Source organism: Zonotrichia leucophrys, chromosome 12, assembly GCF_028769735.1.
Source record: "Zonotrichia leucophrys gambelii isolate GWCS_2022_RI chromosome 12, RI_Zleu_2.0, whole genome shotgun sequence".
Taxonomy (NCBI): Eukaryota; Metazoa; Chordata; class Aves; order Passeriformes; family Passerellidae; genus Zonotrichia; species Zonotrichia leucophrys.
The window spans coordinates 14,213,107-14,235,774 of record NC_088182.1 but is presented as its reverse complement, the minus strand read 5'-3'; the positions used below and the strand labels follow the sequence as shown (position 1 = coordinate 14,235,774).

The window sequence follows — 22,668 nt, the reverse complement described above, 5'->3', positions numbered from 1 at the left end:
TGACATGGCTGACCTTGCTGTCCTCCCTGTGCTTTTGAGGAACAGATCAGTCATTGCTGTACTGATCTGCAGACCACCCGTTGTCTCCAGAGACCTGGCTGTTGTCTGCTGGTGACCCTTCTGCCTATTAACAGCTGCTAAAACAAATCAAAAGAAAATCTGCACAGGGGAAGGCAAACAGAACAGGAGATCTCCACCTGAATATAATGGAGTATCTCTTTGTGATGCAGTTCATATTGGGGAGGCATTTTAATGTCCCTGGCCTGATGAATCATGAGCCACTGATGGTGTTGCTGGGAATCAGCCGTGACTGATTGCCTTGCTCAGAAATAGGAAGGTGTGAGGAGCTGCATGGTCTGCCGGCCTGAACTGGAAAGTAGGAGAGTAATTAGTCTCTCTGAGCAGAACTACAGGGATAAAGAAAAGTACTCTGTCTCCTCGAGGTAAAGGATGATGATTTCCTAAGGCAAATGGAGCAGGGTTTCAGCACTTATGTGAGTGTTCTGGCTGAGGAAATGGACAACAGGAGGCAAATGGGAGGTCAGCTTGGATAGCCCACTTTTCCAGAACTGCCAGCTACTTTCTTTAGTTGTTGGTTATTTCTCCTTCCCTCTGTAATGTTTCTACCCAGTGGAGATGTTGCTTTGGACTGAAAAGACTCTTGGAGAGGCTACAGTCCTAGTCCTCACTCCATGCTTGCCTCTATCATTAAAAGCCCAGTTGATACCTTTGCTGGCTGCTTCATTGTCTGCACAATTCTCCTGATGTGTTGAGTGGTAGGTGGGCTTCTGGGTTAGCACATTTGGGAGGGAGGGAGGGAGAGAGGGGTGGAGTTTGCAGTGAAGCTACAGACATACACGTGCTCAAATGCCATGGGTTCTCAGTGTTTCTGTGTCTTGTAACAGCATGTTAGACCAAATAAGCACCCTGGAGAAAGAAGTGAAATTAGACTATAAACACACCATGAACATGATCAGCTTTGACAGAGTCGTCGCTTCCAAACCCGAGATGTTTTCTTTTGTTACCCTTCCAGACAAAGAGCAGAAGGAAGCACCAGAGAAAGGTAAGGGACGCAGTGAAGCAGTTTGCTTTCTTGTCTTTGATAGGATTCGTGGTTTGCTGTAGGAACTCTCGGGTTCATGGTAATAATTAGAGCTCACAAGGGGCAGCAACAGGAGATTATGTGAGACTTTTGAGTATGTCTCCTCTTTTTTAGGGTATATTTCCATGCTCATGTTACCTCAGTATAATTAGAACTCATCAGCTAAGCTGCAGTAGTTCTGCAAGTGTACCCTTAATGGCACCAAATGTTTGGCAGTGTGATTGGCTTACCACTGTGCTAGGGCTGACTGCCTTGCCTTTGCTGTGCCCAGATGGGAAGTACCTCAGGTGGGGAAGAGGGCTCAGGCTCCTTCAGAGCCCCAAACAGGAGGAAAATGGCCCCACTAAAAGATGGGAGGGGAGCACATTTTGTGCACTTCAGTCTTCCAAAAGCAGGAAGCCTTGAGGTGCTTCACAAGTGGCCTCTCACAGATGAGATGACTCAGCTGTGCCTTGGAGCCTCACTAGGAAGTTTCTTGAGTTCCAATGTTCTATCACATGGAGACTTCATGAGCCAAAGCCTTGGGAGGGTCATGCACCAAGACAGCACCTCAGCCCCTAATGGGAGGCTGCAGAAGGTCTCTGCAGCAGAGCAGAGACTCCCTCTTTCATCCAGCCCTCTGCTGAAGCTGCTGCATGATAAAGCCCTGTGCATTGGAGCAGAGTCCTTTTCACAAGTGCTTCCCAAAGGGGACTGTACTCTAAAAACAGAAGCTGAAATGGCTGTTGCAGGCAATGACATTATTTCTTTTTTTGGTGCTAGGGATCGTTCCTATCCCAGACTATCCTTTCCGTAAACGACGGAGAGAATTCAACTTCCTCTCGCTCCTGGCCAGGCCAGAAGCCATCCATCTCTTTGCACAGGTACAAGATGAGTGCAACAAGGCAGCTGTCCTGTCTCTGTTTAACACAACTGTAACCAAACTTGTCTCTCTGGAGGAATTTGAAGAGATCCAGACTCAGGCCTTCACTCAGGTGAGCAGAAGAGTTGTGAGGGATGAACACATGGAGCAGGCAGCAGTGCTAGATGATGCAGCAGCTGCAGATTGATCTTCTGGAAGCTGATGAGCTGTCAAAGGAGACATCATGTTTGGGGCAGGGAGGAATTTGCATGTGCCTGTCAAATTTATTGGGATATGGGGAGAGTGGGCTGAAAGAGTCATGGTGGTTAGGATCAGCCAATTCTGACCATGCTCTTAGTGTGTTAAACAGGTGTCCATACAGGGCTGCAGCCCTTCTTTCCTTCACCTGGTTTATACACGGATAGGGGTCCTGGTTGGCACTCAAGTTTCTCTTTAATTTTTTTCCTTTCATTTCTTTTTTATTATTTCCCCATCCATCCAGCTGCAAGGCACAAGATCTTTGATTCCTCCTGAAACACTCATGGGGATAATGCTTTTCTACACTCTATGTTCTTTATATGCTTAATTAAATTACTCTGTTTGCAATGCCAATAGAGAGAGTAGGACAAAAATTTGCAGCTCTGTGGTAATTCTCACCAGAGATTCTTCATGTCCTCTGACTGAGAGCAGCACATTGCACCCTGAATGTGGCCACATGGAGTAACTTGCACAGGGTTGCACACTAAATCAGTGGCAGAGAATGTGCTGGTCCTTCCCAGTCCTGTGCTGTTTCAGCTAGGCAGTGTTGTCATCCACTCAGTGACTAAGGTTCTTTTAGTACACACAAGCAGCAAGCTGCCTGTGGAGCAGAAGTGACACTTGGTGGTATTTTAATAAATTAAAATACTGCAAACTGCTGCTGCCCTTGGCTTCTTCTGCTCTTTCTTCTCACTTGTCAAGAGAAGACTACATTCTGTCCTTTATATGCTCATCACACTGTCTACACAACTTTTTGTGAGGGACCCTGACACAGACAGCTCCAGGGATGCCACTCTATAGAATAGAGGAAGGAAACTGTGAGCAAAACAGAGAATAGAGCACTCCCACTTTTTAATATCAGGCTTTCTTTTTGTAGGTCTTTTATCAGTGCAGGAGATGTATGACCAGGTTCAGATAACTCATGTGTGGGGGGGGAGGTTGAGAGCTACTTTTAGCTACCACAGCTCTGAGAGAAGAGTTTCCTTTCACAGCAGAGAAAGCTCCAACAGCCCCCGTTAGTAGCTCACCTTGCCATACTACTTTCCCATCAGCCCTCAGAGGATTACTCAGCTTGCTTTTTTCTTTGCCCTAGGTTCAGGAGTTTCTCAAGGGTACTTGGATTGATTCCATAAAGACTGCAATTAAGAGCAGCCTTGAAGATGCAGGCAAATGGTTCAACCTGGAGGAGAGTGACTGGGACGCCTACCAGAGCTCCAAGCTGTGTAAGCTGATGGAGCGCATCAGGTTCATGCTCCAGGACTCTCTGCGTTACCTGGTGCAGAACTCGCTCATCAGCTTCACCCAGTTTGTGCTGGATGCTTGCCAGTGTGTCCTGGACTGCTCAGAGGACATGGAATGGGGACCTGACATCACCAACAGTCCCTACGTGTAAGAAAGAAAAAAATAAGGGATAGAAAGAGCAGAAAAGTGTAGTGTTGTTGTTTTTTTAACTACTGTTCTGCAAGCGAGCTTTGCTCTGTGTGGGGCCTTTAAGCTGGGCAGTTTTCCCTAATCCTTCACCTGACATGTTCACTGGAGTATGGAGGAAGGACACAGAGCTGGCTGCTCTGTTAGCACAGCTTTCCAGCTGCAGTTACTGATATGGAGCAGCCCATCAGATCCAAGGTCTGCTGCTTTGATGTACTGTTCTAAAGATCAGCCACCTCCAGCGTTCTTGGGGGAGCAAATTGTTACTGCTGATTTTTTTCTGGATGCCAGGAAGAAAACCAGGAGCATGGCTGCTTAATTCTATTCTTAGATGAAACCTCAGAATTGGAATCTATCCTGGGATCTCTAAAGAATACCAAATTTAAGTTATCACAGTGCCTAAAATTTTATTCCATTGGACATTGATTCAAGGATTTTTGCTTTTTGTGATATTAAAGAAGGAACATTTAGAAATGGAAAGCCACAAGTAAAAAAGGAAAAAAAACCCTGCCACTCACATGAGGCCTCTTACTTTTAAATCAGTGGAAGTCTTGACACTGACTTCAGCTAATCCTGAGCCAGGCTGGTCACATGCAAGATTAGAAATACTAATATAACTTCCAGAAGGTGCATTTTAGGAGTATATTGGAGATACTGAATTTGAAAAACAACTCCAGTTTTTCTGTAAAGCAGCTCCAATTCTCAAGATAAGGTTATGACTTTTGGGGATCCTGATATGTCATGATTGATGGTTCCTTCACCTTTGATTAAAAAGAGTTCTCAGTGTCTTTATTGTTAAATAGAGAACACAGTGTTTTATATCTTCATCTGCATGAGACAGTCCTCTTCTCCTCTGCTTTCCTTTCCTGTCCAGGAGGCATTTCAGTATCAGCACCAGAGCAATACGGTTGTGTATCATATTCTCAAAAAGCATCCCTGTTCTTTCTTATCTCTTCCCACCACAGGTCTCAAAGGAATCCACTCTTTTTAACAGACATTGAGCTAGACATCACTGGTGTCCTCTTCAGCCCCTCTGTGGAGAGTGTTGAGACATCTCTCATTTCTCTGTTTGACAACGGGATCCTGGCGACCCACAGCATCCCACAGCTGGAGCAGGTGAACACTTCTGCATCACCACAGATACAGCTGTGCACGTGCCAGTGCATTGCAGCTCAGCACAGACACCCCATAGCTTGTACTGAGGGAGGGAGGGATGTGCACAAGTGGGTACTTGGGAATTCAGTTAAATTACTCTGGGCACAGCACTGTGCTAATGCAGTTCTATTCTGACATGATTTCTTCAGTCTCCCCAGCCTTGTAGCTCTTTTGTCTGCTGGTTGTTTCTGCTTTGGTGCTGCAGGTTGTGTGGACACACGGCCACTCTGGTTGCCCTAAGTGCATGGTGGCTGGTAAAAGCAGACTCATAAAGGAGTCTTTCCTTCATAAAGGAAATAGCACTGTTTCAGTTCTGTTTGCTGCAAGTCCCTTCTGCATATGCATCCTTCTGTCTGCTACTGTGAAAGCCCTCTCTCCCTAGGTCCTCATTCTTTGAGGAGGAGGGCACATAAAACTGATCCAACAATTCCTGACACAATGTAGAAGTGTGGACTGCAAGAGTTCCCAATGGTGCCACCAGGGATTGCTTTGCCCCTCGCCTGAGGAGGCACAATTAGCTCTGTTTGTCCTGAAAGACCTCTCCCCTTCCTCTTGCAGTATGTGTTGGTGAACATGGAGATCCCAGGCACCCCCATGCTGGAATCAGTGGGTTTGCAAGAGCCAAAAGTCGCAGAGCTACGTGAGGCTCTGCGCTCTGCCATTCGAAAGACTCGGATCCCTCTGCAAGCCTATGGCAAGAAATACGAGAAGTTCTTAGAGATAAATAACAATGACATCCAGTACTTCCTAAAGTAAGTGGCTTCTGACAAAACCCCTGTGACCCCAATGACAAGCCTTTGTGGAAGCTGTTGTGTGGATGTGCTGATGTGAGGGTGTGGGGCTGTTCTGAGACCACGTGCCTCCAATGTGAGATCAGGCCCCTGTCAGAGGCTGCCTTCAGTCATGGGTGACAGTCCATGCTTTTAGAGGACATTGGTGGTGGCACTGGGAATCTCTTCCTGCCTCTGACAGCAGTCACATTCCTGTCATGCTCGTCAGTGTAATTGGAGATATTAATGGCCCTAAAAATGAATCATCCTGTTTGAGAATCCAGTTAGCATACTTGACTCTGACCTCCTTCCTATAGTGTCTGCTCAGGCTGATAGCATTCTGTAGAAAGTAATGTTTTCTTTTGTTTCAACTTCATTGTTTTCATTGCCAAAACTCTTTCCACCTTTTCTGTCCTTTAGCCTCTGTTACTTTAATGGACTTCTTTAATGGACTTTCTTACTTTAAAGACTGTTTAGGTCTTCTGTTTTCTCCAAACAGTGAGAATGAAGCCCTTTTCTTTTTTCTTATTCCGCTTAATCAATTTACAAATCCTGTCTGATAAATTCCTGTCTCTCCCCAGAATACACTGAATTGCCTACCCTCCCCTGAAGTGCCTCCTGATCTTGCCCTGTTTACACTAGTGCTTTTATTTTTTTCTCTCCCTCTCTTCTTGCCATATTTCCTCTTTCATCTCTTCTTTCTACTCCTTTCCTGCAGCTAGAATATTTGTGCTCTTATTCCACTCTGCACCTATTGTGTAAATGTATGCCTTATTAATTTCATGTCTTGATCCTTTGAGTGGACACAAACAGCCTGGATGCTGAAATATTCTAAAGGTCTACACAGCCATTTTCTGTTGGTCTTTTAATTTACAGAAGCTATGAAGAGCAATTTCCACCCACTCAGGAGGTGACAAAGATAGTAGAAACATATTTGTCTGAAAAGGAGACCCTGGACCACCTTCTACCTAGTTCTATTATCATTGGGCCCTTTCAAGTCAAGATAGAACACATTAGGCTTGGTCTGTCTGATAAACACAAAGCCCTTGCCACTGCCATGTTGGACATGCTGGCTAAAACCCTCCATTCACAGGTGCAGAAAGTAAGTTAATGGTTCAATGTATTATCTGTTTCTGTCTTGTCTTGTCCTGCTTTTGAAGTTGCTGTGTTTTTGTGAAGTGACTAAAAGGCCACATTAATGAGGGTATTTTAAAGATCACACTGGGCTGATTACTTAAAATTGAAATTATCGAGGACATATGCAAACCCAACCAAATGAAGAATTAAATATATCTAATAAATTACATGCCTGAAAGCTGTAGCTCTTGAGATTAAGTTGTTCAAGACCTTGCCATTTTACAAAAGTATGTTGGTGAATTGAAAAGATCTGTCTAGTGGATGACTGAAAAGTTCTTCTGCTTCCTCTGAGGATAACTGGAATATGGGCAAGTGTCTCTGCCAGCTGATTGATTGTCTAAATCTGTTATTATCATCATTTTCACTACATACCTGCAGTTCCCCTTCCTCTTTTTTTGGCAGTCTCATTCAGTTTGAGCTGCAATGGGTGAGATGGATGGGAAAAGAAAAACCAGAGCAGGACTGTGTACTCATCCCTTAGACACCTTCAGAATGGGAAGTGGGTGGCTTGGGGCAGGTTTCCCAGTTTGTCTATTAGCACTTGGTGACTCTCTGATGGTGTTTGCTGTGTCCTGCTGCAGATCTGTGAGGCATATGAAGCCATCAGCACCAAAATGCACGAGAGACCAACGAACATCGAGGAGCTGGTTGAGCTGAGGGACTGGCTGAAGGGAGTGCCAGAGCAGCTGGCAGTGCAGGAGGTGGGGCAGGCTCTCCTTGGCACAGGGCATCAAGGGAAGTGAGGAGGAAATTTGTCAATGCAATGTGTCTCAGAAGCAGAACTCCAGTTTTTTTTACTTGCATATCTTTGTGTGCAATGCCACAAGATTCCTGGCTTTGTGTTTTTATAATTCCTAAGATTTGTATTTTTAAATATACATATCATAAATTTAAATCTCTTTGCAAAACAAAATAGCAGTTAAAAATCTTGCCTAAAATAGTTACGTATGCATTTTGCTGCATTCATGATCCATTCTGCATTTGTGTACTGAATGGCTATCTTCTAAAAATGAATCCTGTTTTCAAGAAAATCTTTCTGTTACCCAGTGCTCAAATTGCTGTTAATATATTTTTTCTAATAGGACATTTTAGCACTGAGTTATTTCAAAGTTATTTGAAGTGTAAGTCATTTCCCAGCTGAACAAATGGGGAACAAAGGCATCAAGCTGTAAGCTGACTTCCCTCATGCCAATGAGGGAACCTGGAGGATAACCTAAAACACTCAATTTCTGTCCAGCACTTTATCCACTAGGTCACACTTCTTTTCATTCCCATAGAACAGAGGGTGATGATGGCATGATCATTCACAGAACAAGGGGCTGTAAATCCATTCCCACTGTTCACACGGCACTGAAGCAGCCCACATCACTTTAAGCTTGTGTGACTAACGCTCTTCAAAGGCACCTCATGAAAATGAGGTGTACACCAGAGACTTGGAATCAGCATGGTCTAAAGGTGTCTACTTTTTTTCTCTTTCTCTCGCCCTGTGCAGCAACTGATTGAGGAAGTCATGGAAGATTACAAGGTCATGGAAGAATTCCTTTACAATCTTACCGAAGAAGATTTCACTGACAAGTGAGCACAAGGCATTTCTCCCACTGTCAAAGTGGGACTCTTCAGCAATTACCATTCTCAGTGCTTCAGGGGCCATGTGTCTATCAAGGGCTCCTGCAGAACTTTTAAGTGTCTCTCAGGCTATATGAGCACTGAATTCTTGAAATGAAGTTTGTAGACAAGAAGTGTGAGTTCATGCTGCCTTCTGGCCTGGGGCAAGGCAAACTGGTAGCTATTAACCTGTTTAACATGGTAAAGCCCTTTTCTCTGGGTGGTTTTTTGTAGGTTTTTGGGTTTTTTTGAGATACTTGTAAAGTCTCAAAGTGCACAGTTTAGTCTGTGCCTGAAACTAAATGAGCACTTCCAAGATAGGAACACTCCCAGGGTTTTCTTAAAGACTAGGAAGTAATTTGAACCCTTATTATTACTGCAGTTCTTCTCCAAGTATCTTCCTCTTAGTTTTATTATTCCAGTTGTGGCCTGACTATGCCCCAATAGCAGAGACAGCTCACAAACACAACTACAAGGCTTCTAAAGCTTGCTCAACCCAGGAAGCACTTCTCTTATGACATGTACTTGGTCCAGTATGTCTGCAACCTGAGTGAGTCTGTGCAGAGTGCTCCTGAAACTAGAAACATGGGGTGCAAGGTGCAAAAACCCCACAGAAGCTGCAGGAAAGCAGCTCAGCCCCAGGCCAGCCTGGAACAGACATGGCTGTATTCCCACTGCCCAGACCTGCCCCAGGCAGGACTGGTGGGAGATGGCTGCATCCCCAGGTGCTGGAGGGGTGTGACCTCCTGTGAGTGTAGTGTGCAAACCTTGTACTGGCACTGCACACAGGCTGAGGGTCCAAGTGGAGGCAGAAATGGCTGGGCTGTGGCTGAGCAAGAACCAAGAAACCTTCCTTGGCGTGAGCAGCCAATTTCTGCAGCCTTTCCTGGATCTACAATGCTCTCCCCAGGGCACTCTGCAGAGTCCAGGGCTTCTCTGTATCTGGGTTACGCTGGCCCCTCACTGCCCTGCTTAACAGGAGACTGGCTTTTTCAGTAGCCCTGAAAAGCCATAAGCCGAGACTCTGACCCCATTTTTTTCAGTTCCTTGCAAATACATTCAAAGACAGACATTCCCTCTGGATGCCAACTGTTATTTTGCTGTCTCCTAGCTTTTCAGCAGTGTAGTGGATTTGTTCCTTTTAAAAAGGCCCTCCACTTCTCCCCAGCTCTCTCCAGCTGAATAGCCTAGTCACAAGGACTGCATATCAACAAGACAAGCTGGAAAAAAATGTTTTGTTGAAACCACATGTGTTTCTGTTGTTGTAAAGCCTCCTTGTTTGGTGGGATTTGGCTTTCTCATTCTGTGATTTTCAGCATTTCAAACATATGCTCAAGAAGCTTGTCTCTTTGTATCATGTGGGTGCAGGTGGACTGCCAGTTACTGGCCAGTGAAAATGTCCATGGAGTCAGAGGCCGTTCGGCTCCAGCACGTAGACGATGAGGAAAGATTTCGCAAAACGCAGGTTGCGGATCAGAAGGCATTTCAAGAGAAACTGGAGGAAATGCAGGTATTAAGCCCCTGACAATGAACTGTCCATAGAAGGGCATCTTGAAGCTCTTGTCATCAGCCAAGAGGGAAACTTTCAGATGAGATTTTACTCAGATGAGTTTTGAGGTGAATGTGTTGTTAGACTAAATATTAACACACCCTCCCTTGGTTTTTTGTTGGCTTTTGATTAAGAGTTTCCTTTTTGTGTGAAAGACAAGACTCTGCAGAAATACTCATTTTTCATTGAGAAGGTGTTTATACAGTGCTCCAGTTCTTGGTGCTCAGGCAACATGGGCACCTCCTTTTTCTTTTTTGTGTACTCAGTTCCCTGCAGAGCATCTCCTGTGGTGCGCTGCCATCAAGGGGGAAAATACAGCATTCAGCTATGGAACTCATCTTGTGGGAAAAGACCCTGAAATAACTGCAGAGTTTTGGAGCTGAGATACCTCTGGTGTCTGCTAAAACAGTCTGAATTTTATTTTTTCCTCAGAAACTCTTAAATTCAAGGGGGAAAAAAGCCATTTTAGAAAGGTAGAATCACTGACCTAGATTTTCTTGGAAAGAGGTTCCCAAAATGATAATACCCCAACACTGGATCAAAAAACCCAAACAAATAAAACAACAAACCCACACAAAATACCAAAGCAAAATCCAAACCAAACAAACAAACCCAAGCCACCGAAACAAAACACGAAATTTATTAGAGAAGCTCTAGATATGTGTTGTTAAACAATTCTTGGAAACAAACTGAATGACTAGTAGAGCTATCATTTGCACTTTACTGGTTCTGTAGCAAATATCAGTGTAAATTCAGCATCAAATTTGGGCACAGACTTATTGTTCCTATTCCTTGGGGATTAACTGTTGTCACAAAGAGGACAAGCAGCTGGTCATTGCATTTGCAGTTTCCTCCACCTGACCAGTGGTTATTGCTTCTCCTCACCACTTTCATCATGGTCTAAACAGAAATGAAATTGTTTTGGGGGAGGTGAAATCACAAGCATAAAAATCTCTCCTTTGAATGTAACAAAGAGCACACCAGGAAGCTGTTATCTCTAGAAGCAGCACTCAGCTTCAGAGTCCCAACTTGTGCCTGCCTTTTCTCTTCCAGCTGACTGTAGGTGGATTTTCTGTCCAGTCAGACGTTAACCAAGCCCATGAGCTGGCTGAAGATGCAAGGGATGTCCGGAAGCAGCTGAAGGAGCTCCAGGAGTTCGCAGTTCTCTACAACAACAGGGAAAGACTCTTTGGCATCAAAGTTACAGATGTAAGTGTCAGGTCCTGTACCCACAGGACTCTGATTTTTGCTGGGATTTCTGGCTGGTAGGTAGAGCAAATAATGAGACATAGTTCCTCGGGGAGGAATCCTTCATGCTGCTTTGGTTTATCTGGGGAACTGCTCCTCAGTCCTGTAGATTGGCTACACTGCTTCATCACTCCACTGGGCTGCAGAAGAGCCAATCCCAGGCAAGTGTGGAAGGCTGCTCAGGGTCTGATATTTCCACTATTTCTGTGAGAGACTTTGGATGCCCACAGTGAGATCTGAGAGATGTTCATGAGGAGAAATTGGTTGGGAAGGTCTTGAAGCAGCACTTAGGATGCATCCATTTCTGTGAGGCTGTTGCTGCAGGTCTATGGGTGTGAATGCAAGTGGTTGCAGAGTGGGTGCTGGCAGCTGGCTGGGCTTGGAGCGTGGTGTTCTCCTAAGGCAACAGTTTATATAGTTGTAAACACTCATTTTGCTTGTAGCTGCTCAGCTGCCAGTGAGTCATTGTCATCCACATCCAGCCAAGTCTGGCTGCAGACCAGAAGTGGAGTTCACATGATGATCCTTTCCTACCCTTCAGTCTCTGGTTACTTCTCCTTCCCTGTAAGGAGCCAAGTTTTAATATGATAATAGTGTGTGCTTTCACTGATGGTGTGTGGCCTGTCCATCAAAATCTCCTCATTGTGCAGAAGAGCTTTGTAGAGACAAGTGGAAAGAGTGCTTTCCATGCCACACACATGGTGCAGGCACAGCTCCACTGGATGTACATTGGCCTGAATGTGTCAAGCCCAGCTCTGCTGGTTGCTCTCCCTTGGAATACATATTGTTGGCCCAGGAGAAGGTAATGTGATATATCCTCTTGGAATACATGTTTTCTCATTGCTGGCTTCAGATTCAAAAAAGAGGTAGGTTTTTTTGGCCTTTTGACATGTAGCTGTTGTTTGGAGATGAATACACTTGTTGTTTACGTTGTTTTTAATTTCTTTCTAAAGTACAGTGGGCTGAACAAGATGCTTAAGGACTTCCAGCCATACTATGATCTCTGGACTACAGTGTCGAACTGGATAAAGTGGAATGTGAGCTGGATGAATGATTCTCTCCTTACAATTGAGGCAGAGGAGCTAGAAAAGAATGTCACTGACTCTGTTAAGACCATGCAGAGATGTGTGAAGCAGTTCAAGGATTCACCAGGTAGATGCACAGTCTGGGGAAAGGAAGTTGGTGCATATCAGCATTTTGATGTGAAGCATGTCACAGAGTGCTCTAAACAGGGATTATCAGGAAGTCACATGTGTATTAGAGACAGTTGGGAAAATGCTAACAAAGTTATTTTCCTCTTTTTTTCCTGAAAATATGATGATTCACATCTAGATACTAGTTACAGGCTAGAAGTACCAGCCACCCTCTGATGTTGCAGTTAGTATTTACTAAGTGTGTATATATATATATATATATATATATATATGAAGTGCAGTAATCCAGGCTAGTCACAGAGAGTTACTATACAGCCCACTGGCTAGACGTGTGGGTTTCAGCCTTCATGCAAAGTCAGGCAGCAAGGGAACTCGAATCTGGGTCTGTTTTCAGCAGGTGCTGTTTTCTTGGCCAGTCTTATTTTCTTTATTGGCCAATGCACTTAATGGAAAGCCAGAAGAGGTCTTGATTTTGTTATGAATAAAATGAAATTGCAAAATCTGGAAATGATCTCTGCAATATAATAACAATTTTCCTTCTTGCCTGAATGTGTATGAAGTTGAGATGATTGCGCTCAGCCCTTGCAATTCACATGAAGGTCTTTTGACCATTTCTCCTAATAAAGCTGAAATTGAGGCTTCAGTTGTAGCTTAACTTGCCATTCCCTGGTTCTCAGAGATGTGTTGGTCATTCTTTAGAGCTAATTCTAAAATCTCCTGCCAGATGGCTTAGATTGAAATATATTTTGCTGTGGGTGATTTTTGATTCATCCTTTTTAACTTGAACTTGCTCTTAAACAATGCCATGAATCAGCCCCAATGGAGGAGGTGATGAGTGGATGCATGAGTAACTATGAATCATTATGATAAACAGAAATACTAAGAATACCTGCTTATGTTCATTGCAATATTCTTTGGTACCTGGATATTTGTTCTGTCCTTGGCATATCCCCAGCAGGGAGCACGAGGTGATCACATCTTTGCTGCAAGCACACAGTGCAACCGTGCAGGGTGCAATAAAAGGAGGCACACGCTATAGCCAGATTTTGGAAAGGAAGCAAGTCCCATGTTTTTTACCTACCCATTGTTTTACTCACCATAGTACAATCCCAAAAAAAGGCATGATGTGAACAGTGCAGAGGCTTTCTAGGATGCTCCCAGAGAGAAAAGCCCTTTCCCTCACTTTGTCCTTGCTATGAGGCAGAAGTACATTTGTCTCTAGCATGGCCATAGGCTGGCAGGGCCTCTCCTGCACACTTTCTGTTTCCAGGCTGGGATCCCAGCCTGCTTCTATCTCCTTAGTGTCCATCTTCTCTTGAGGGTGACCTGAGCTGTGCTGTGAGATAACTGAAAATGCACGTTTATTAAGAAGTGAGTGTCTTGAAATGATGACTGTAACTTCCAAAATATCTGCTGGCAGATTATATGCTTCAGTCTATATCAAGGAGTTAAATTTGTCTGCCTCTCTTCTTCTGGTGAGCTCTAGCCTAAGGCACACTTCAGCTTGGCATGGGCTTGCCTGTAACAGGCTTTTGGTAATAGGCAGATCTGCTTTTTGGGAGCAGGCTTGAATCCTGGTTTAGTGGCCATATAGAGAGAGCCTTCCTATCCTCCTTACTTCAACCTGCATTTTCCAGTGCTCTCACCTGCTGCTTACCTGTACCATGTGACTACATGCACATCAGGCTTTAGACAGCTTCTAGAAATTCCTTAAGGCAACTTCCTCACACACTGTTGTTGCTGATTTTCTCACTGTTGTTCTGATTCTCTCCCTGAAAGACTGCCAGAGTGTGGCCAAGGAGTTTCGAGACAAGATGGATGACTTCAAGCAGTACGTGCCCTTAATCCAGGGGCTGCGCAACCCCGGCATGAGGAGCCGGCACTGGGAGATGCTGTCCAGCCAGGTCAACGCCGAAGAGCAGCTGGACCCCAGCATGACATTTGGTCACTGCTTGGAGCTGAACCTGCAGGACCACATGGAGACTGTTCTCAAAGTGGCTGAGACAGCCAGCAAGGAATACGCCATCGAAAGTGTGAGAAGAGAGGACTTGTTGTGTCACTGCTTGCTTCTCAAATGGGTTTCTGCTGAGCAGGCAGTCATTGCCTTGGGTGATGTTCCTGTTGTCCCAGAGTGTTAGACACATTCTGCAGCACAAGTAAAAGGGTTGCTGTCCTTACAGAAGGGAGTGATGACCACACAACTTCCACACAGTAGAAGAACTTATTCTGTCTTGTGCAGAATTTCAGTTGTGGCATTAACAGCACAATGCCTTATGGTTATGTTGATCCACTGCTAGGGTCTCACTCATCACTGTGGGATTAGTGAGTGGTTAAGTTAAAATAAATTGATTGTCTGCACTCTGCCATTCAAATGTTATGTCAGAAGGATTAGCTGTGACTGGAAACAGAGATGGCAAATCCTTTAAACCAGTAAACGTGCAGGGAAACCTTTCTAGCTCTGGAGATTCATAGATTAAATAGTCTTTCAGCTTCAGTTCATCAGTTCAGATGTGATCTAAGATGGTCTTGACCTTCTGGCAGCTCTTGTTCTCTGAAATCTCAGGCAAGTTCCCAATGGATAGTTGTGGTTTTGTCAAAGCTGTCATTAATCATAGTCATTAATAAACCCTTTGCTGGCAGCCTCTGTGCATCTAGAGCATAAACAGACCTGGAGGTGAAATTGCCATTTTTTCCCCTCAAGGCGTTTGTTTCAGCACTGGTGTAGAGGTGTTGAACCTGTGGGCAATGCAGAGGAAATGTGCTGTTGCTGATTCTGTCATGCATAAAATATAGAGCTGCAGTTTCTCATGGATTCCAGGAGCAAAAATCTGTCATTTTCTAGAGAGTGGCATTAAGAGAGTTGTGGAAACTGGGATAACCATTTGTAGAAGTTGTATCTGAAAATTAAATTGCTTGTCCCTCTGTTCCAGGCACTCAACAAGATAGAGAATGAATGGAAATCTGTTTCATTCAGTGTGGTGCTTTACAAAAACACCAATACCTACATACTGAAAAGCACCGATGACATTTCTCAGCTCCTAGATGATCATATTGTCCTGGTTCAGAGCATGTCTTTCTCACCCTTCAAGAAACCTTTTGAGGAGAGGATGAACTTGTGGGAAACTAAGCTGAAGATAACACAGGTACTGGTTTTTACCCACGCATGTGTGGGAGGCAGGCAGCTGGGCTGTGCTGCTGTGCTTGGACGTGGACACTGTGCAGTTGCTGCTGGGAACTGGGAGGGCAGTCAAGTATCAGAGATCAAGACAGTATCAGTCTTTAGGGAAGAATAGGGCCTATGGAAGCCCTCTGACTCTGGGAAAGTAAAGCAGCCTTTTTGCTGCCTATTGCAACATGTTTTGGTGGGGCCAGAGCTTGCCTGTTGCTGTGAGTAGTGTTACTGGTCTCTCCAGTCACACTGTACTAAGTGGACTGTAGAGATTCTTACAGACCCTGTGAAATCCATTCTAATCATCCACACCCCAGTGTAGGAAAGCACATGGGAGACTGCTGTTTAAGCAGGATCTACCAGACTGTGCCAGTACTAGCTCATCAAACCAGGAGCATCCAGCAGGACTATGACAGCAAGACAGCAGTGCTGCAGGAGAAAAGTTCCAAAACTTTTGGAAAGGGGAGTGCTAGGAAGTTGTTAATCATTTGGAAAGCAAATTCCACTTCCTGACCCTGTAGGTAGATTTTAGAAATATGAAAGGTGTAAGTGCTGCATCATCTTTTCTTCTTTCTTTCTTTCTTGTTTTTTTTTTTTTTAAACATGTTCCAGTGCACAGTTTAAATGGTTTTGTTGAACAGGTTCATAGCATGGTGTCCTGATATGCTTTTCTTGCTTCCCAATAGGATGTCCTAGAGGAGTGGCTGAACTGTCAGCGCTCTTGGCTCTACTTGGAGCCAATCTTTAGATCAGAGGACATCAAAAGACAGCTCCCACTGGAAAGCCAGCGCTACAACATCGTGGATACGGATTGGAGGGACATCATGAAGAAAGCTAATAAAAACCCTGAGGTATGTGCCTTGATGAAAGCCAGTGCAGGTATCTCAAACACCTTGGAGCTGTGCTCACACAAGGACTGTGTCTTTGAGTCATTGTTTTCATAATGGTGTGGACATGAGCAACACTGTTAACTGCGTAGCCTTGCCCAGGGCATTGTGCTGGGTCTCTTCTCTTGGAACTCTTTTTTTCTGGTGTCTGAATGGACAGATCCACTCTCTGTAGTGCCTTCCACCAAAGTCTCCATGCCAGAAGTTTCGTCCTCCTCAACACACAGAATCCCTGCCTCTTAATCCCTGCCTCACTCTAAAGTAAGGATTCCAGCAACCTCACTTTAGACATTTCTTGTAACCTGCAGTGGTTGTAACCCATAAGGTAACTCCTTCAATTCCTCCTCAAGACTGATTCTCTAAGTTTTTTAGAACCATTGTTTTTGCCTATTTTGGTGCCCTGGTGGCAGTGCTCTGCTCTCTTCTCCAGTCTCCACTTCCCAGGACTCCTTCGTTGCTTGTATTCCGTATTACAAATGTTGGTATTTAGGGGAAGCCAGAGATGCTTGTCTCCACAAGGGCTGTTTACCCTTCTTACCCACAAAGCTTACACCTCTCCAGATCCCTGAGAATTCCTGTGAATGAGTCATTTAAATCCCATCAGTAACATCACTGGGCAGCCAAATTATCTCCATTGCCTTATCTCTCACATACTCAGAATACTGATGCTTCCTCTGTTACACATTCTGTTGTAGGTGATTTCTTTGTGCCCTCATCTAGATCTACTGAAGAAGCTGCAAAATTGTAACCAACTACTTGAACTTGTGCAGAAAGGGCTGAGTGAATATCTGGAGACAAAGAGAACTGCTTTTCCCAGGTAACCCCAAATTTCACTGGGCTAGATTGCACTCCCTCTTTCAGAAAATATGAAAGGAGAGGCTCAGTGCAGTTCATTCTGCCAAGAAAGAGCAAAACCACCTAAGCTTAGGATTTATGCATGGCCTGCAAACATAAGCAAAGCTGTGCCTTTCAATGCTGCCATCTCATGGGGAGAAAACAGGCACACACAAATGTGGTGAGTTAAGGACAGTCTGGTAGCATTGTTGCATATCTGTGCCTCAGGATTTATGTAGAAAGGGTGGGGTAAAATGAAAATCTCCAAGTAACTTCGTCTCTTATTCCCTGAAGGAAGACTTGTATTCTTTGATACTCATATAAACCCTCTTTGCTAGGAAATAACTGACTTCTGCAGAGGCAGAAGTCTGTCTCTACAGAAAGGGAGAGGGCTGGATGGTGGCTGCTCACCTACACAAAGAGATCAGTGAGCAGTCAGCAGCAGTGTCTTTAGCAAAAGGCTTGTTCCCCATCATGCCAGCACTTAGCTCTTGCTGCTGCAGTAAACAGAGCCTCTCCTCATACTTCTCTCTGTGTTTGTAGGTTCTACTTCCTTTCAGATGATGAGCTGCTGGAAATCCTGTCCCAGACCAAAGACCCCACTGCTGTACAACCTCACCTGCACAAGTGCTTTGAGAACATTGCACGGGTAGGCACAGCCAGCACACGGGTGGCTTGGCCCACCTTTGGGAAGCTGTGTCGTGGGAGTTGGAGGTGTTCTGAGGTCTGGAGGAATGTTCACATTCTGCTCTATGGAAATGTGTCTCCTGGAAACCTGTACATAGGCATTGGAAGGTGCTGCCTGTCCTGAAGTGGGATTCCAGCAACCTCACTTTAGACATTTCAAAGCCAGGCATCTGCCCATGGACTGGGTACCCTTGGTTGTCCTTCAGACAATGGGGGAATTAGGCATCTGCCGAGGGTGTCTTAGAGAAATTTACTTAGATAGCCATCCTAGGATGGGAGGACACTCCCTCTGGAGGTGTGTCCATCTTACTGTGAAGGCCAGGAGAAATAGCTCTGACTTAGCTTTCTACTCACAGGCACCTTGTTAGGATTGAATCCCACTCCTGCTGACACCCCCAGAAGGGACAAGGACTGAACAAGCCTGAGCTGAATTAAGTTTGTGCCTTCATCCCTACTTAGGAGCTGGAGTTACCTGGCTATTTTTCCTCTTTGTTATTCTTAATAGACTTCAGACTCCATAGCTAGTCACAGCTCAAACCACCACAATACTCAGACAGTAAAACCAATCTCCTAGTCATTAGTTTGGAAAAATAGAAAGGAAATTGAACTGGAAACATGGTGCAAAGCCATTGGAATAAATAAGGGGACTTTCAGTGATATGCTGGGGCACCGGAGAAGCTGTTAAAATTTTACTCTTAAAACCAGGCACTGTGACATCAAGGGAAATTATCTGAATCTACAGAATTGAGCAGGAGTCAAGGGTCTGAATCCTAGACAGGCAATGAGAAATGTTCATCCTACCTATAATTTGATTTGCTTCACTCAAGTCACACCAGCAATGTGAATCTCTTGTTTTCATACAATCGTTTTCCGTTATTTGGAGAGGTCACTTTGCACGTCTCTCTCACACTTTATTATCACTACTGGCAACCAAGCTTGGCACCAGGTTTATAATGAGCAAACACTGGTGTAGGCTGGCTGTCCCCCAGGGGCAGGAAGGCAGGCATAGAAAAGAAATCCTTCACTCATATCTCCTGTTGTTCTTCTTCCATTAGCTGAAATTCCAGGAAGATCTACAGATCACACACATGTACTCTGGTGAAGGAGAAGAGGTGAAGCTGTCTACTGCCATCATTCCCACTGAGAATGTGGAGGACTGGCTGGTGGAAGTGGAGAAAACTATGAGGGCCAGTGTTCGGGACAACATAGAAAGATCAATTGGTGTTTATCCAGAGGTAAGAGTTTTATCACAGACTGCCAGGTCTCTGATATGTTGGTTCCAGGCTTGCCATGGAGGTCACCAGAGGTGGGGCTGATGAACTTGGGATCTATTCTATTCTATTCTATTCTATTCTATTCTATTCTATTCTATTCTATTCTATTCTACTCTACTCTACTCTACTCTATTCTATTCTATTCCACTTTCAAAACACAGCCTTTAATACAGTTGTGTGACTGTAAGTGCAGAATGTGCAGCTGGGCAAAAAGCTGATGGTTTAGCAGAATGCAAACCCTGCACTCTCCCTCACAGCTTTCCTACAGCATGTAACAACCCTGTATGAACCCCATATCTATTCATCTCTCCAGACTACTTCCTCTTTGGAAGGATCTTCTGCTTCAGCTCTCATGTCTCACACAGTGTGCTAAGGGCTGGTAAAAGTAATCAAGGCACATGAACTGTTGGTTTCAGTTGGTGCATAGGGGATGCATCATGGTTCTGGTTTCTGTATAAAAGTTATGCTGGTGTAAAATTGAAATTTTTAATCTAGGTAATCTATTTCTAATCTATTTTTCAGAAAGGCTGAAAAATAGAGGCCTCAGATGTTTCTGTTACTCTTTCTTATTCAGACTGAAAATTTGAAAGTTAGAATAGGCCAAAGGAGGGGAAACATTCTTTTGGGTCTCACAGATTCCTGCTCTTCACCTGCTAATGGCTACTTGTAACTGGTTACTGCAAGTGGCTCAGTGGAGAGAAGGTACCTGCTGCACCTGGTGCCTGAAGGTGATTTCTTCACAGCAAGAAGAAGGGAATTAAAAGGAAGGCCTCTTACACAAGAATTCAGTGCTGATTTGTTAAGCATGCCTCTCGGAGCAAGAGGACATAGAAATAAATAAATAAATAAATAAATAGTCTTGGCACCTTTTTTCCCCCCTTTCTCACACCTATTTTTTTTTTCTTTTTTAAGACTCCACGTACCAAATGGGTCTTGGAATGGCCTGGCCAAGTGGTCATTGCTGGCTGCCAGATTTTCTGGACAAAGGAAGTGTCTGAAGCTCTGGAGGCTGGAGATTTATCCAGCAGGCTTTACCCACAGCTGAGTGCTCAGGTATGGAAATGAATGTAAGGGTGAGGTTTTGCCAGGTGGAGGCTTTTCAGTCATCAGACCTCAGACAAGTTATAAATAAAGCCAGGACAATACTGGTGGGGAAACAGAGACACAGTTTTGCACAGCACTGTTCAAAACAAGTGATAAAACAGGTTGTCTTCTTAATTATTAGGGTATTTGTCATAATAAACCTCAAAAAATATACAGGATCGATAATGTGATCACCACCTGAACACTATAACAAGGTGAAAGATAACTTCTCCAGGATTACCCAAGAAACAAAAGGCAAAGAACTGTAGTGTTGAACAGTGGAGGAAACTGCATCCTTCATATCAGTTCTGTGCATCTAATCACACCTAATACCTGAGAGTTATTAGCTCTGGACTTCATAGTGGCTCTAACTCATTCTTTTCACCTGAATATAGTAATGGTGTAGGCAAAACTCAGCTCTGAGCCAGCCCTGAGTAATATTTGCTTTCTGAGCAACCATTTGTACTTCTAAAAAGAGAAGAGGCAGAAGTAGCCTGAGCACAGCATATGATCTGAGGCTCAGCATGCCCTGAGTTTGATTGCATTGTGTTGGTACAGAGTGCATGGCTTCAGGGTACTTTCCTTTTGTTCCCAGCTGGGAGATTTGGTGGGCCTGGTCCGTGGGAAGCTGTCCAAGATGCAGAGAGCAGTGCTGTCAGCTCTCATTGTCATCGAGGTGCATGCCAAGGACGTTGCAGCAAGGCTGATTGAGGAGAATGTAACGAGCATGAACGATTTTGAGTGGATCTCCCAGCTCAGGTTAGAGAGCACAGCTGTTGAATCTCACCTGACTTTCCTGGCCAGTCTCCATTCTCCTTACCCATCAGTTGTGTCCATGGCAAATGAAAACAGGAGTATGAGAGAGATCTAGCTTTGATGACATCCTCTTTGGCAATAGGAACTAACCCATACCATGATGTTTGACTGTGAAAGGCTGTGCTGTTGCCCAAGGGGTGCAAAGCTTGATCCCAGGTCCTGTGAGAACTCCTGTCCACCCTGTTGTGCTACTTTATCCTTTCTGCTCTCGAGAGGGAAATCCCTTGACAATCAGGTCTCCAAACCTGCAGGCTGTAATCTTGTGAGCTGCTGCTTTGTCTGCCAGGCAGTGTTTATCTTTCTGATGCCATGTTCACTCACCATTAGATACTACTGGACCAGGGGAGACCTGTACATCAGAGCAGTCAATGCTGAGTTTATCTATGGCTATGAGTATCTGGGCAACACTGGCCGCCTGGTTATCACACCCCTCACTGACAGGTAAAGACATTGATTTCTGGGTAACAAATGCACTTTTTTTTCTCTTTTCTTTTTTTTCTTTTTTTTTTTTTTTTGTTCTGGATGAAGAGGATTAAACCAAGGATCTGACCATTCAGGTCCTACATCTTGATGTATGTAAATAGAATCCGTTTGTACAGTAAAGGACTACTTGAGACAAGTGCACAGGAGCACCCTGGCATTGGTTGCTACTGTATTCCGAGTGGGCAGTGCTCAGACTGATTGCTTCCACTCTCCTAATTCTTAATGTAGTGCTCTCATATAAAATGCCCACCTGATAGCTAAGGAGCTCTTCTAGAAACCAGCTAGTGCTCTAGAATATGCAGCAGAAATAATAGTTTTACCCTTTTGTAACTGTCCTTTTTCAGCAGAATGAATTTGTAGCCAGTGGCAGAAGGATTTATCCATGCAGGCCCCCATGAATACTAATCAAGGCCACATAGCTCTAACTCCTTTGCAGAATGCTGCATATCTAAGCAGTTTTGTAGAGTAATGAATGATGGATTCCTCCTTGTCTCCAGCTGTATAGATCATATGTCTCCTTGCTGAAATCAGAAGTACAAATGCTTTTTTTCGTCATCTGGCCTCTTCTTTGTTGTAGGTGTTATCTGACACTTACAGGAGCTCTGCACCTGAAATTTGGAGGAGCACCTGCAGGACCAGCAGGAACAGGCAAAACAGAAACAACAAAAGACCTGGGCAAAGCACTGGCAATCCAAACTGTAGTGTTCAACTGCTCTGACCAACTTGACTTTATGGCAATGGGCAAGTTTTTTAAGGGACTAGCCAGGTACAGTGAAATGCTGAGTGTCATTATTGAGGGATGCTGCACACTGGGAATTGGTGGGTCTTTTTCATAGTAGCCCAAAAGAACAAAAAAAATCCCTAGCCAAGGGGGTTACTAACTTCCAGAATGAGCAAGATTACAAAATTCCAGCCAGAAAGGAGGAACAGTTGATCCAATTATATAAAAAAAAAAGAGATAAAAAGAGATCCTTGTTCGTTTAAGGTAAAATTGAAATGCTTTGCACTAATCCACAATGCACTAATCCACCTGTGCAAATGTTTGCAGCTTTGGCCTTTATTTTAATACCATCCATGTTGGACTGAGATTCAGCCCACAAGCTGCTTAATCTTAAGAAGAAGAGAATCTGCTGAGAGTATTCAGAATTGAGCAGCCAAGAGAGACTGCTCTAAGCCCTGAGGGATCCT

General features: G+C 44.3%; 1 protein-coding gene across 1 annotated transcript in view; it reads left to right on the top strand.

Annotated features, from left to right (window-relative positions):
- Positions 1-22,668, top strand: part of DNAH1 (dynein axonemal heavy chain 1) — a 67,770-nt gene that overhangs the window by 7,253 nt on the left and 37,849 nt on the right. The window contains exons 8-28 of the mRNA XM_064724446.1: positions 906-1,063; positions 1,865-2,076; positions 3,295-3,590; positions 4,595-4,745; positions 5,343-5,536; positions 6,431-6,656; positions 7,273-7,392; positions 8,184-8,266; positions 9,665-9,806; positions 10,899-11,054; positions 12,047-12,245; positions 14,027-14,280; positions 15,178-15,390; positions 16,103-16,267; positions 16,999-17,120; positions 17,681-17,786; positions 18,880-19,059; positions 20,011-20,151; positions 20,777-20,940; positions 21,325-21,438; positions 22,058-22,246. Coding sequence (XP_064580516.1) covers positions 906-1,063; positions 1,865-2,076; positions 3,295-3,590; positions 4,595-4,745; positions 5,343-5,536; positions 6,431-6,656; positions 7,273-7,392; positions 8,184-8,266; positions 9,665-9,806; positions 10,899-11,054; positions 12,047-12,245; positions 14,027-14,280; positions 15,178-15,390; positions 16,103-16,267; positions 16,999-17,120; positions 17,681-17,786; positions 18,880-19,059; positions 20,011-20,151; positions 20,777-20,940; positions 21,325-21,438; positions 22,058-22,246 — 3,585 coding nt within the window. The remainder of the gene's footprint in view (positions 1-905; positions 1,064-1,864; positions 2,077-3,294; positions 3,591-4,594; positions 4,746-5,342; positions 5,537-6,430; positions 6,657-7,272; positions 7,393-8,183; positions 8,267-9,664; positions 9,807-10,898; positions 11,055-12,046; positions 12,246-14,026; positions 14,281-15,177; positions 15,391-16,102; positions 16,268-16,998; positions 17,121-17,680; positions 17,787-18,879; positions 19,060-20,010; positions 20,152-20,776; positions 20,941-21,324; positions 21,439-22,057; positions 22,247-22,668) is intronic.